We start from the raw sequence: 16152 nt of genomic DNA on the forward strand, positions 1-16152 counted from the left end.
ATACTTTTAATATATAATAAAATTACTCAAGATTTTTCTACCCCTACAGTAAATTACTAAGACCTTAAAACAATTTGGTATCAGCTTACTCAGTCTGTATGCTTTAACAAATGGAAATTGGGGAGCAGATGTTTCTCACTGGGCGGCCACGGTGGCTTAATGGTTAGACATGTCCCACCTCCAGGGTTGTGGGTTTGAATCCCGCCTCTGCCCTGTGTGCACGGAGCTTGCATGTTATCTCTGTGCTTCAGGGTTTCCTACTTGTCTGCTGGTTTCTTCCCCCAGTCCAAAGCCATGGGTTGTAGGCTGATTGGCATCTCCAAATCGTCTGTAGTGTGTGAATATGTGTGCGATTGTATCCTGCGATGGGTTGGCATCCTGTCCAGGGTGTAGCCTGCCTTGTGCCCCGAGTTCCCTGAGATAGGCTTCAGGCTACCCTGCAACTCTGTGTAGGATAAGCGGTACAGAAAATGGATGGATGGATTTTTCTCACCAAACAAATCCAAGACAATGTTGCTGCAACTGTTGAAAAATACATACAGCTGTATTAATGATAATATAGATACTATACTGTTCTTCTTCCTTCTGCGTGTGTGTTGTTTTTTTTGTTTTGTTTTGTTTTGTTTTTAGATCTTTTAGAATAAATTTTAGATTTCGCATCCACATACTCAAAAATAGATGGTAAGGATTAAGAGCCTCTTCCTGTTTGTGGCAGCCTTCATGTGTCATTTTGCTTGGATACGACTGACACGCTGGATGCTGATTTGATTTTATCCATGCACTGGAGTCAGTCTCTCATAAAACACACATTACTTCTTGTGGAAATGATACTCTTCTCAACTCTTTATAGCATGAACAGAGGAAATGTAGTCTGTCAGTTCTGTTTGCTTTGAGAGATTATCTTTTTCTGGCCATATGTCTCAGATTCCCCACACAAGACTTGGCAATTTGCAATGCTTGCTGAGTAGCGGCGAACTTGTTGCTGATACAGTGAACTCTTGCTTTAAACAGACCGGTTTTCGTATGATGATGAGAGAGAATGAGCTATTAGGGTGGAAATGACTCATGGTGAGGAATCAGCACTTTGCACAAAGCAGCCTCCTGAAGGGTGCATGATTACATCTCACCAGGTGACAGTGGGGGTGAATCAATTTCCCAACCACACTTTCAGATCAACTCACTAAAACATGCCATGTGATGAATATTGACTTTTATCAACTGACTATGGGAGAAGAGAGAATGTGCAAATGAGAAATTACAAAGAAATGAGCTTTCTTTTTATTTGCATTTTTATACTTCTTTACATAAAAGTATGTCAAGGGCGCTATGAGTTCCTTTTCACTTTGTGACTTTGCCAATGAGAGAAAGTGAGAAGCTTACAGTATCCCCACAGGAAGACAGTTATTTGAACAATGTGTCATAAAAAGACATAACTGTGACTTAAAAATTACTTGTAATTTTAAAGTCAGAACACGTTTTGCAGTGTTTTTTGAGGTTCTCTTCATATTCCTGTGGCTGTCAATAAAATATGGTCTCTGTGGTGCTCCGAAAACAAATGATGTGGACCAATAAATTCCAACCAATCACAATCAGCAGGCACCTCTAACGGCCTCTCAGTTTAAAAATCTAGCATTCAGATGTTCCAACCTAGGCATGTTTAGGGCAGTGATTCACATTGTGGGGTCTGTGACGCATAGCCAGTGGGTCTTTGAATTTAAAGAAGAAAAAAAAATTACAGTGCAGGAAATTGCAACCTGCCATTATCAAAACTATTAACTTTATTATGTACATATAGTAGGATAGATTGTAGAATTATTAGCCTGTTTGACTGAATGGGTTTAATCCAACCCTTAATAAATCAAAAATGTATAAATAATACCTATAAATAATGGCAATTTGGACCTAATGTGTTCTGTCACTGGCAAATTCAGGAATAAAAAGCTCCATGGTGCCAGTAAATAGCCAAAATTGTACACATTTAAATAATGAGTCTAATATCTGAAATGTTCATAATAATGTTCATAAAATTATTATAATCATAAAAAAATCCATATTGATGGTGTCCATGGAATTTATTTGAATATAAAGGAGTGTTTGACTACAAAAATTTGAGAACCCCTGGTTTAGGGGGTATGGTTTGTGAGTTAAATGAAAAACAAATCTAAAGTAACTTCTACCAAATTCATTAACTATTTTTAATATGATTTTTTTTTTGTCAGGTTCCTTCATGGATGGGAAAATGGCAGTCACTCAGAGAGGGGACTCTCTAGACTCAGATGACAAACAGGGTGTTTTCCACAGAACACCAGACACAGGCAGAGAACTTCCCCTGGTCACTACAGCCCCGCCTTTCACCGACCTTAACCACCACTTTCAGTTCAAAACTATTTCTCAACCTGATACACGCTATCAGGGCCAGAAACAGTTCAAAGAGAGCGGAGATGTAGACCATCATCTCTTCAAGGCTCTGTTGGCTCAAGTGGCCCCTCATGAGAATGCAGTGCCATTCTCCAATGTGGCTACAGGAGCTTTCTCTGTGCATGTTGCTAAGCTCACTGCGGGGAGCCTGGAGCAGAATGGAGCTGCTGGAGAAACCCAGAGGCAGAGCTCCGAGGAACTGTCTACAGAATCACTGACCACCATTATCATGCCAACTTCTGCTCCACCTCCCTGCCACACAGTTCCTGAAGAACAGTTAGGACGTCCCCATGCAGCAACCAAACAAGAGTCTGAGGCTGTAACGACACTGGTGATGACAGAAGAAGTGGAAACATCAAAGACTAGAGAAAGACACAAGGGTTCTGCCACTGACGCAAGTGCAGTGACATTGTCTGTGTCTGGGGATCAGGATGATGAGACTACCACAACCACTATTTTCACCACTACTATTATTACCACAATACAGACTCCAGGTAACACCACCTGCACAACGATGTCACAGCAAAATGTTATATACACCTCAGAATATTATGCAATATACACCAGAGCTTATACAAGCTATAAAGATAGAAAGATACAATTACATTTTTGGTTTGAGTTAAATTATGCAATGATAATTTGAATTACAGACATCGTACTGTACATCCCACATAATATCATGCACATGTTTAGTCCTTTTATCAAGTGCAAGTTTAGCCAGAGATTACTGTACATTTTCATCAAAACCAAATGGAGTCCTGTGTTACAAATTTACCAGCAAAGCAGCACAATTGTAAAATTGTGTGGGTCTATTGTAATCATGCAATTATTACTCTGTATGATAAACCTTTGACTGTTGCTTGGAGAATATTAAGTAATTAGAATAGATCATTGGATGTTCATTATGCACATGCAGAGAAGTGCAAGCAGAAAAATCATCCATTTAAAGATTTTGATGATGCACTACTCATAAATCCCTTTATTTCCCCATTTCATTTTTATTGCTATATCATGTATGCTTGGTATATGGGTACTATATGTTTTGCATAAGTTTAAAAATGAGTGTGTGCATCATTCTTGTCTCAGAGCTGCCAACTTTCGTGACTCTTAACAGTCTGAGACAACTCTGAAGATAATAGGTATACTATAATAAGTGTAAGAATTATTCTGCAGCCCACACCCATGATTTTTTTTTTTAAATAATGTTGCAAATAGATGGACAATGTGCTAACTCTGTTTTGTTTGTGTAGAAGTAGTAACTGCACAAAGTTAGAGAAAACAAACATGTCATGTTACCACAAATTGTACTGGCTCTCCCCTATGTCTAAAAATGAAATTTCTCCATTTCATGGAAGCTAAACATGTGATTTGACTATAGAAACATTGGGCTGTGTGCATCTTAATGTGAAGCCAGGTAATGCACACACTTCTGTAGCATGCACAGGTGTATTGAGTCAGATGGTGTCAGGGCACCATGAGCCTCTGTCATACACCCGTTGCTCCACAAGGAATCTCTCTTACATGTACCAGGTCTTGACTCAAAAGGAGATAAAAGGTGCAGTGAAGTGAAGTGGAAAGACCTAAAGGTGACTGGAAAAATGCTCTACCCAGACACACACACACAGACACACACACACACACACAGCAGAAGAGAAAAACAGCCTTTGTTGGAGCTGCAGGAAATGAGAAGCCCAGAAAATATAATCAAGATAGGAAGATAGTGGGACTGTAGTGAGGTGGAAGAATGTCAGTTTGTGATGTGATCTATTTTTTTGTCTTGCTTTCAATAGCTCCATGCAGCATCAATTTCACAGCGCCAAGGGGCTACATAGAGACACCACCACAAGGCAGCTGTGACTACTCCAGCTTTGACTGCACGTACACCGTGACTGTCTACATGGGCTACGGGGTGGAGATTCAGGTTTGAGCTCTTGATAATCTCTTTGCTATTCTAATTCTGGATCTTTGAGTGATGTAATACACAACGCACAATTTGCAGATCACTTCTAGATTAGGATTGGCCTCTCAGACACAGTATTCTTTATTTTATTATTATTTTATTATTTAGTCTGTATTCTTTTTCCTTGCAAAACAGCAGATTCCTGAAGAAGTACACATAGCCCATACTCCCCCACTTCAAATGAATTTTTTTTAAACCGATTTTTTTTAAAGGATTGGCGTGGCATGGTTATGCATAAAATATTAGGCTCATGCACCCATGTACCTGTACGTAATCAGGGGCAAATTGTACACTTATATGGCCACACCTATCAGAATCTTGCCAGTTAAAATCTCATTACCTCCGAGTGTATGTGTTAATGTGCACTTCGTATCAGTTTGTTGTCCAATCGGTGTACAAACCTTTAAACACAGTCTCACTAATAATCTTTTTGGAACAACAAATAGTTATTAGATTAAGAATAACCTTATAAGAATCACAGAATTATACTCTCAGCTTTTGGGCATTTTCACAGCTATTAGTCCACTTGCAGACTTCAAATCTGTGCGAAATTGATTCCTTTGCTATTTGGTTTGGGAAATTTAACAATCCAAAACCAAAATGGGCTTATGGGCGTGTAGAAGAGCCTGTAGCTGAAAATCAACTAAAAAAAATTGGTTAAAGGTAAACAAATCTTTGACAAATGTGTATAGAAAGCTTGTAAAGCATTGTAAATTATTAAATGATATTATAAATATCTAGTTTAAAGCATTTTGTGTACCATAGCCAGTATTTATTAGATATTTTTGTTGTTGTTCTTCAGTCCAGATATGTAGATAGCTTCCTTCGGATCAGTTTGTGCTTTCTAAGCCTGCAGCCCAAAATGCACAGCTTATTTGGTCCACTTCCTGCAGTTTGGTTGATTTAGGATTGAATTGCTTTCTCGGTGCAATTGAGACACAGTAGTTCAGCACTCTTGAAGTGGTTGGTCTAGTCTGCACCCGAGTGCGAATGCTATGTTCTCACAGAAGTAAACTCACTAGGATTCACTCACTAGACTAAACAACGCATATGTCAAAACACCCTTAGACATTTCAGAAGCCTGGCTTGCAAGACAATACTGTTTCCTGGTTACAGCACCATTTTTACAATCGCCTACACAAAAAGCAAAATCACTTGTCTGTATTTGCTGGTTATGATTGCTAGATTTCATAGATATGACTAAAGATGTGAGATTCCTCTCACTGGAATCTCCTTTGTCCTCATAATTGAGTCTAATTTCTTTCTTGCTAGCTTCATAAAACATACAACAGTCATTACCCTACTGACACTCCTTATAGGTATATACAGAATTGCTGAATACTGAATCACTGTCACTGACACAACACAGCTTCTATGTCCTTCTACGTCTGTCTGTCTCTCTCTCTCTCTCTCTCTCTCTGTCTCGCTCTCCCATTTCCCATTGTGCAGACCTGGTAACCTGGGACATTATATAAAAACCCCTCTCCTTTCCAGCAGTTATTCTGAGTGACTGATATGTAAGGAAGCTACAGAGTTCCCCCTTAATTAATTGCTTATGGATTATCTGTCCTTGCCTTTTGTTTGTTTATGGCATTTTTAATGCCATCCTGTTAAACTGTCTCTCAAGTGACTCTTAACTAAATTAAAGCAGCCACTTTCTCTTGCTGATAGACCAAAATGATATTTCGTTCAACAATCTGTGAGAGCGCTTTGCATTCTCGTTGCTGCTCAGTACCTCATTCATCTGTTTGGTCACGTCTGTGTCTTAAAGACCCAGTTAAGCATTCCTCTGATCTGGAAACCTTTCTGAAGGCTGCGTAAGCGCCGTTCTGAGGCGTCTGAAAGAGCTGGTGATCTGCTGTGGACTGGGAAGAAAGTTTAAGTGGATTTAAACTATATCAGTCATTCAGGCCTCAGAAGATAGAAGGTGATTTGTTCTTCTTAATAATCCAATATTGAAGGCTTTTTTTTTTCCTCCCACACATTTTTCACCACCAGTGACTCTCAGTCTGAATGGATGTTCCTTTTCATGAGTGACCGTACTCAAGGTGAAGGTCAAATATTTTTCAGCCAACTCACCTCTTTAGTAGAAAGTAATAACATTTCATCAGGATTTATCAAATAATGCTTCCCCTGGCTGATCAGTTTTCCCATTAATTTTAAGTGAGCACAGCCAATTAACGTTGTGAATGTTTCTAATGCTAAAATGATAACACCAATGTTGCAATGCTGGTAAGCAATGTCAAAACTTGTATACGCCCTTGCCTTATTATTCATTTTGGATGCTTTTAAATCTCACCTTACTCAGTAAATTTGATACGTTTCAGTTTCTTGTGATTATATCTAAACTATGAGAAAAATAAAAATAAATTTAAAAGAAGAATTAAGCAGTAGTCTACTGCAAACCACAAGTACATAAAAAGAACTCTGCTAGAGTGAAAAACGATCTATATGTTGTCTTCTGAAGCTGTGAGTGGCACATAAGTATTGATTGAGGGTCAATATTCTCAACTGCACTGGATTGATCTAAAATACAGTTCAATTAAATATAGTTACATGTATATCTCCAGCCTCAATCACAGCGTGATTGTGATGCATTGGTCAAACTGGAAAGTTTATAACACAGAGGTGAACAGGTGGCTTATAACTTTTGGCAGTCACCTGTCAGCTGCTGGGGTTTTAGCTAAGATTCTGCTTTGCACAAATATTTTTGGGTTTGATATGAAAACTGTACTTACTAAGTTAAAGGATAGAAAATCTTTCTCACCTGATTCTGTAAACATTTGTGGGAATTATAAAGAGTGACACTGATTGCATACTGATTTTCTGGATTTCATACAAATTAATGATAATGAAAGCTACAACTGCTAAATCTGCCCCAAATATTAACACTAACTCTTCATATGAAGGACATATATTGAAATATAGAATATAGACACTAGGAAAATACAAATGAGTAGAATTTGACAGTGGAAATGCTATTTACGTATGTATCTGCAGGTCTGTGAATGCCAGACAACTACCTGGGGTAGTGAATATCACTTGGATGCCTTCTTGTGCACACATGCTGAGTCCTTCAACCTTCAAGTCAGAAATGACCATATGGCATAGTATTTGATATAGAGACTGTTGGCATACAGCCATAATTTCCCTGGAACCTTCTTTGTTTTCCCACCGGATTTGTGCAGTTTCCACATGAAAAGCAATCACAGTTACATATGCATATAGCATTCTATTTTACATCTCCTAACTGCCACCTCCACATAAAGTGGCAATTCACAGTAGGGGACAGCATGCCTATGGGTCATGGTGATGTTGTCTATCACCCAGTGATGATGTTGGAGAGCACCATTAGACCTCATGCTGCCCTGATGATTGATGCATTTTTCTGCAACATTGGTTGAATGGACCAGCAGGTGGTAGGGTCTTAGAATCAATAAGAATTTGAGGGCCTGATGGGCCATCATCGGTTCCAGATAGTTGATGCTTTTTATTCTCACGCAAACTGTCCACAAATCTTCTGTGCCTCAGTGGGACAACAGTGTTCAAAAAGTTTGGGGGCTATCGGCAGAACTTAAATTTGTACTCCTGCAACATTTTCATCAGGACCCATGGACCTTTCAGCAGCATCTCCCTTATAGCCCAAGCTGGTTAATCCTCATGCTCTCCATCCAAAGAGCACGGCGATGCTATGCCTATTGCTATGCCTACTGTCAAGGCACGTGAGCAGACAGTAACTAAATATTACGGATGAAGATGCAGTTTAAGAGCTCCTGGGTACCTTCCTTGACCAGAATAAGTTCACTTGCTAGGATGGTGGGATCTGTAGCTCTTCGAGATCTTTATCAGCAGCAAAGCAGAGTTCTCAGAAGCTGTTGGTGGTATAGGGTTCTCAGAGACTGTTGGAGAAGCAGGGCTCTCACAGTCCAGGGGGAGCAAGGTTCTTGAAAAGCTTTGGCAGAGTAGCTGCCTTGGATAACATCATTTGGAGCAGGCTCCTGCTGACGTTTGCAATAAAGTACTTATGAGGTGCGGGTAGCAAGTTGATGCCCCAGGCTTGTAGTCTGCTGTTTTGCCTGAGAGTTACAATCTTGTATTTATGAATAATGGCTTGTTTGAAGATACAGATATTCGTTCTCTAAGTATAGCATTCACAGACAATCTTATATTTGCAGAGGATAACATTAAATTCTGTGACACAGCTTCAGCTAAAACTTTAGTGCCATTGTTTTAGCGATGCCACCGAAAATCTTCGGCCAAAAACACTTTCGTATTTTGGCCGAAAGAGACAAAAGCACGAAAATATGAGCCGAAAATATATGCCGCATGCCCGCCCCACCCCTCAGTACTCAGCACTCAGATTTCACTTTCGATCTAGCCGACGGTTATCATGGCGCTACAGCAGTTTGGAAATACTTCAAAGTTTCTGATAAGGAAATTCTGATCATTTCTGTTCAGCAGAAATTTCAAGAGGGGGTACGGTGCCAAAACACTTTCCACAACAGGTTGGATACACCACCTGAAAACACGACATCCCATTCTATATGCAATGTACAGCAAAACAGTAACAACAACAGAAAAGATGCCCTCTGCCATTCTGTGTTTGCCTGTTGTTTTCATTAAAATGATTGTGTAGCATATTTAAACTTTTTGTATTTGCAGGATGCTAGCCTAGAGCTGCTAAGTTCATTACTTGACTGCTGTTTTGCGTATCATATCATAACAGTTAATGTTACATTATTTGGATAATTGGATAAACAATTCTGTTAAATTTGATTGTTCCAAAACTGAATGAAGAATAATATATGTAATATTGTTTTTGTTTTGGTGTGTTCATTTCAATAAAAGTGTGATCATTTTATTGGTTTGTAGTTTTTCAATTTAGATTGATAAAATTCATGAAATGAATGAAAAAGTCTAACATTAACATTAACGGTTTTTGGCCAAGTGCATCCTGAATTTTCGGTTTCGGCCCAGAATTTTCCTTTCAGTGGAAAGTAATACTAGTTTTAATGGATTCCATTTACACAATCAGGGTTATGTCGTTAGTCATTTTACATCATTTGATGCATTCCTGCAAACACTGTCTGGACTTTAGTGCTATGTTGATCTGTTTAGCCCAACATGCAGTTTCCATAGGACCATATTGTTCAGAACTACAGATTGATAGTCACAGTTGCTGTAATTTCATCTTTACTCAGAACTCACGCATAATCACAGAGATAAAGCAAGGGACAACAAGGCTTTATTAATTGTCTGTCACTGCTTTTCCGTTACTTCTGCCCTCTGTTCTGACACAGTTTCTAGAACTTGAATGGAGACTGTGCAGGAACCACAGGTTTTTTTTTATACAAGAGCTCTAATGAGTAAATGCATAGCACTTCTAATTCATGTCATAACTTCCAGACTGGTACATTTAGTGGGAGCTTAGGAAAGGACCTTAATCTTTCAGAGATTTCAAGACCCAGAGCAGTATGAACTATAACAGGCTGGGAAGGATTTAGGCTAAACTCATTTGAATATGAGCATAGCAGCAGAGTAATGAATTGAGGTTATGTTAGTGGCCAGGTCCCTTCAGGAACCTTTTTAAAGCTCAAAGGCAAACCTTTAACAAGCAGGTTAATGTGGAGATGTTTGCCCATGAATTGGTAGTAAGTACTGTCAGTCAGAAGTACCATCTTCTTCTTTTTGAAGCTTAATTGATAATGTTTCACACCTCCCTATCTGACTCGGACTCTGGCATGACAGATAATTAGAATAGAGGTTAAATTGCCAGCGTTGCTTTACTTAATGTCACTGCTTTACAGAAGTGTAATTGCCAGAGCTTTTTTACTTAGCCTACTTCATAAAAGCAGGCTATCCCTCTGTGTATTCTCAGTTTCTGTTTTTATCTAGTGATGTTCATGAGCTGGTGCTGCTCAAGTTTGCTGACATTACTGCTAGTGCTTCAAAGTCCTTTGATATTAGGTGGCAAGTACTAGTAATTTTATTCCTCTACTCTACCTAACTGATATTTTAAGAGATTTATACTTTGCCTGAGTATTACTGAAAATGAATTCTTGTACTCTTATTCAGTTTCTATTAAAAACACTTTTCCTTTGTATAGTTTCCTTCAGAATTTCCAAGTTCTTGTTAAAAAAGGTCATGAATATTCTTCTTTCTTTTCCCCAGCTATCAATTCCTTCACTTGCACTTATATGCATTTTCTTTATTGATTGTATTTAAAATCAAATCCACACCAATTTGTTTAGATACCAGTGCCAGTCATCTGTGCCCAAGGGCAGTTTGCCTACAAATTGCAATGGGTCTTCCTACACTAAAGTTATTGTAATTAAGGAAAAAAAAACTCCCAATGAACTCATGAATGTATAGCATGGTACTGTATGAATGCAAACCCTGATACAACCCTAGCTTTCAATTCGAAAGACAGTGTTGTGGAAAAAACATGCCCAGACTTCTAATATCAGTTCAAATGGTAAATGGTCTGCACTTATATAGCGCTTTTATCCAAAGCGCTTTACACTGTGTCTCATTCACCCATTCACACACACTCATACACCAATGGTAGCAGAGCTGCCATGCAAGGCGCTAACTTGCCATCGGGAGCAACTTGGGGTTCAGTGTCTTGCCCAAGGACACTTCGACATGTGGAGTCACGTGGACTGGGAATCGAATCGCCAACCCTACGATTAGTGGACAACCTGCTCTACCACCTGAGCCACAGATTTGATTTACTGTTTACTTTTAAATACTTTACATACAATTAAGTACATTTACATATGTTCATTTTTTATATTTCAGTCAGGTATAATTTTGAGAAGCTACTTCCATTTTGAATTGAGTGAGATTTGACATCCATATTTTCACATCTGTATAATTTTTATTTACTTGTTCCCATCCTGGCTTAACTGTCTACTTGCTTGTGTGTATATTTTTAGGTTTCATTTCGTAAACATGTTTGTTTGTTTTTTTTTTTCAAATCATGAAATGGTTTGGATGGCTCCTGATCATTTCACCCTGTTATAGCATTTAATGTCTGTAAACCTAGTTACTGCATTTTGTCAGCTACTCTTTGCCCTGGCACTCTGAACCTAACACCATTAAATCCACATTATTTCCACAGGGTGTTTTGTAACATGCAATATGGAATTTTTTGACCAACTAAAATATTAGACCTTGTTATACCTAAATGTAATACCTCAAGGGGCACGGTGCCTTCATGGTTAGCATGTTTGCCTCACACCTGCAGGGTTGGGGGTTCAAATTCTGCCTCTGCCCTGTGTGCGCGGTGATTGAGTAACCTCCAGGTACTCCAGTTTCCTCCCCCAGTCCAAGACATGCGTTGTAGGCTGATTGGCATCTCTAAATTGTCAGTGGTGTGTGAGTGTGACGTCCAGGGTGTCCTCTGCCTTGTACCCTGAGTCCCTGATACGTTCCAGGATCCCACAAGGGTAAACATACTTTAAAATGCTTACCTTTACTTGTGGTTAAGAACATGTCAGTTCAGGAAACCCTGTAGTTTTCAGTATTATATATAGTAGACCGTGAAGGTTTTTCTCAAGCTGCCACACATATGGGTGAGTTTTCAGGAGGATGCTCATGAGAGGTTCTTTAAAAATAAAAGCGGTACGTTTAATAGACATTTTGAAAATTGCTTACTCTCTCTATATAGGGCAGCAAAGTGAAATTACTCATTTGAGATTCATTTTATCATTTAATGAATCACAGCATGTGCAGGCTATGAGCTGCGGAAGCCGCAGTCTTCATTTGCTTAGAAATCTCACCATATTTAGTCTGTTTAGTAAATACTATGAAAGGACCCATTATGGCCACTATGGGATATATTTTAAAACAAATTACTATTAAAAGCTGTTAAAGCTGATTCGTTTAGTTTCTTGTGTAATGTTAAACAATACATAGATTTTTATTAACGTAAAATAAAAGAATTTAATAATTTGCAAGTTTTGTGCACAGGGTATTTTGTGAAATTATGGTATAATTATTCTTTCATCATTGAGTAAAGTACTAACTGGTAATAATGACCCTTGCCTGCTCTTTGATAGTAGATTTATTTGGCAAAGGGCAGAAAGTATGTGTCTTATCAGATCAGCATCTAGTCTGGATTGGTTTTATTGAATGGCTCTAATCTCTGCAACCCAGAATGCATCTGGGAGCCCTGGCTTTGCTCCATGCCACCTCCTCTTGTACCCCAGTGCCCTGGCAAAGCTTTCTGTACAAGTGGGTAGAGCTTCCCTCAGACTGGGTCACGTCTCACCAGAGGAAGCGGAGGAAGAGGAGTCCATTACTCCTTCTCAAGTTCCTCTCCCTGGCCCTTTTTGTTGTACCTTTTTTGTGAAGGGATTTCAAGTTTTGTAGTGTGGCTGACGAAAGGCTTTTAGATTCGGAGAGTGCAGTGCTGCACTTTAGAAGGCTTTCAGCTATAGGTGTGGGTACATGTGTGTGTATGTATGTATGTATGTGTGTGTGTGTGTGTGTGTGTGTGTGTGTGTGTGTTTATGTGTGTTTTATTTTCCATTGGGAGAGGGAGGTGAATTGGCTAGCTATCAGCTCTCTGCAGCCCTCTTGGCTGCCTTTGATTTGTTTCCGCAGTGTGACCTCTGGCCCTCATTCTGGCCTCTAACTCCAGAGCAGGGTTATTATAGTTTAAAAAATATATTGCTAGTTTTTATTTTTATTTTGTTTTGCATTTTTGTTTTCAATTTCAGTTTTGTTTCAGTTAGTTTTAATGGTGCGTAAATAGTTTTGATTTCATTTTTATTTTTTCAAAATCATTATTTTCAGTTTGCATTTAGTTTTAGTATTGTTTTAGTTTTTGTAATATTTTGTTAATCGTACTTTTACGATTTTTCCAAATTGGGCTCTGTTTCCTACCAAATAATTTTGCCATTAGCGCTCCTCTGGGCGTGGATTTGGTTTGAACATTGTGGGTTGAATTGTATGAAGAGTGTGATTGGGTATGCTTTCTGATATTAATTTATTTCATTAAATTAAAAAAACAAATAAATGGAAAAATAAAATCAGCTTTGTTATATCTGCAGTGTCATTACATAATTTCCCTCTGTTTATCTATCTTTCTATCTATCTACCCATCCATCCATTCATCTGTCTGTCTAATCTATCTATCATCCACAAGCATTTATGATCAAATGATTGTTTCATTAAAATATGTTCACATTGTCAGGGTTGGGGGTTCAATTCCCGCCGCTTCCCTGTGGTATGTGCAGAGTGTGCATGTTCTCCTCGTGTTGTGGGGGTTTCTTTCTTCCGGGTAATCCGGTTTCCTCCCCCATTCCAAAGACATGCATGGTAGGCTGATTGGCATGTCCAAAGTGTCTGCAGTGTATGAATGGGTGTGAATGTGTTTGTGATTGTGCCCTGTGATGGCTCGGCACCTTGTGTACCCCGCCTTGTGCCCCATGCTCCCTGGGATAGGCTCCAGGTTCCCTGCGACCCTGAAGGATAAGTGGTATAGAAAATGAATGGATGGATGGTTTATTGTGAGATTTTAACATACCACATAGTGCACAGTGTGAACGCAACATCCAGTGTGAACAGCCTTGTTCATAACTATTGAAATAGTTAATAGTTGTTGATAACTATTAAAATAAAATTTCGCTAACATAACACTAGGCTAATCTGTAATATTTATAGTTATGGGTAAATTGCAATGAATTAGCTAGCTATCTACAATATATGTGGAGTGTTGTTAGCTAGATTAATTTTTTTACTGTCCCTCTCTGACTAGCAATGCAAAATATCTTCAAAGCTACGTGTGCGTATGCTAGTCAAACGGCAGTAATCAAGCACTGTGTTGCGAGGCAATAGTTGGGTACTACCAACTTGTGCAACGGAGGGGGGCTCTTAGTATTTTATCTGATTTATTATTACAAATTAACAATCGATTTGGAACCAATAATATTAACTAAGTAATTAATAAATTCTGCCCCTTTGAGCGCCACTACTACTAAATAGCTGCTGTGCCAAGGAGTTACTCGGCCATCTACTGGCCATTTATGATTCAGCAACACTGATGAATCCACTTTCTGACTTCGATCCACACCTCTGTTATTAAGTCAGAAAAATACGAAAACGAAAGTTTTATTCTCTAAATTTCTATCTAGTTTTCGTTTGTTTTGCTTGCTCCAGAGGTCATCTGCTAAGTCAGTGGTTCCCAAACTTTTCCAGGGCAAGGACCCCCAAATGACATTAACATTTGACAAAGGCCCCCCTTTTGCAAGATGTCTTTAAAACACATTAAAAACACAGACTTCTGAATATATCCCCCTTTTTTTTTATTAATAATTACATCTTGCCTCTTTACATTACATTAGATTAGGAATTGATTGTGTGTGTTTGTGTGGTTGTCTGAGAGTGAGAAAGAGAAAATCATGTATTTATTTATTTTTTATACCAAATTGCTGAGGCCCCTCCGGCCCCCACTTTGAAAACCACTGTCCTAAGAGTTCAGCTCTGGTCACTTCAAAATGCATATCCAGGCAGTATTGCTCACAAAGCATTAATGAATTCATAAGGAAACAAAGAGAAGAAAGAGCATAGGATTAATTACATAATGGAGAATTTAGGCCATAGAATTTATGCTTTTCAACACAGAGGGATGGTGAGTGAAAGACAATAAAAGGAAGAATAAAAGAAAGCGAAAAGGTATATGGAGCTGCAATGGGACATTTCTACAATTAATTTTTGAGAGGATCAATTAATACTCCAAGGACTGTCTTACGTGTCAATTAAATAGAATTCAATAGAAATGAATGGCTTAATTTATCTGCATATTGCATAAACAAGCTATATTTCCATGTCTACCCCTTCATATTTGTTTCTGTATTTAATGTATTAAATAGAGCTTTGCTTTTTTTTTTTTTTTGCTTAGTTCTCAGGCTTTTTCAGTGAAGGCTACATTTAGAGCATGAAAGTCCTCTTTTAGTTATTGGCTCTATGTCAGACGCTGGAATATAATGCAGAAAGATAACCTAGGTTTCAGTGAAACATCATTTATCTTAATACTTGCCTAAATCTGTTTGTTTGGAAAGAAGAATAGAAGTCAGGCTTGTAAAAATGAATACTGAATGTACTGAAAAAGTGACTCTTGGGCAAAGGCGTTGTTAGATTGATAAAGACTGGAGTTATAGTAACTACCTTAAAACATAACTTCACTTCATGAAATGTTAAATATGGCTATAAACATGAAAGTATCATCAGACTGTTTATATTTGACCAAATTCTTGCTAAGCAAATTTCCTTAAAAGTGATATTCACTGGGCTACATGATGCCTACAGTACATAAGCCCTTTATGACAACTGTCAAACATACATTTATATAGGCTTATTCCAGTAAGCGTCAGCTGTCATAGTGACTGATTTTACTGACATAAAGTTGCTATTGCACTTTTACACTTTTTATGATTTGCATTAGAACCTCATGAAAGCTCACGTTATAACATGGTGTTCATGTGCATCTGGTATTTCATAGCCACTTAATGATGATGATGTGTTATAGCTTGTTAAGTGAGGCTTAAATTTGAACATGGCACTTGGTAAACATCATTGTCAAAAAACCTGATTCAACAGTAATGTTACTCTCTGCCAACAGCCAACAGAGTTTGCTTTATTAAGCTATTTAAAAAAGAAAAGAAAAGGTTTAAACCTATAACAATGCCATAATACCAAAATGACAATTATGTACATTTTCTCTGAGTCAAAAGTAAAAGACATACATTTTATGGCCAAATGTTTGT

General features: G+C 38.3%; 1 protein-coding gene across 1 annotated transcript in view; it reads left to right on the forward strand.

Annotated features, from left to right (window-relative positions):
* sez6b (seizure related 6 homolog b) overlaps nucleotides 1-16152 on the forward strand; it is a 178003-nt gene that overhangs the window by 84863 nt on the left and 76988 nt on the right. The window contains exons 2-3 of the mRNA XM_053647675.1: nucleotides 2220-2912; nucleotides 4209-4339. Of these exons, the coding sequence (XP_053503650.1) occupies nucleotides 2220-2912; nucleotides 4209-4339 (824 nt within the window). The remainder of the gene's footprint in view (nucleotides 1-2219; nucleotides 2913-4208; nucleotides 4340-16152) is intronic.

Source organism: Ictalurus furcatus, chromosome 17, assembly GCF_023375685.1.
Source record: "Ictalurus furcatus strain D&B chromosome 17, Billie_1.0, whole genome shotgun sequence".
NCBI classification, from domain to species: domain Eukaryota; kingdom Metazoa; phylum Chordata; class Actinopteri; order Siluriformes; family Ictaluridae; genus Ictalurus; species Ictalurus furcatus.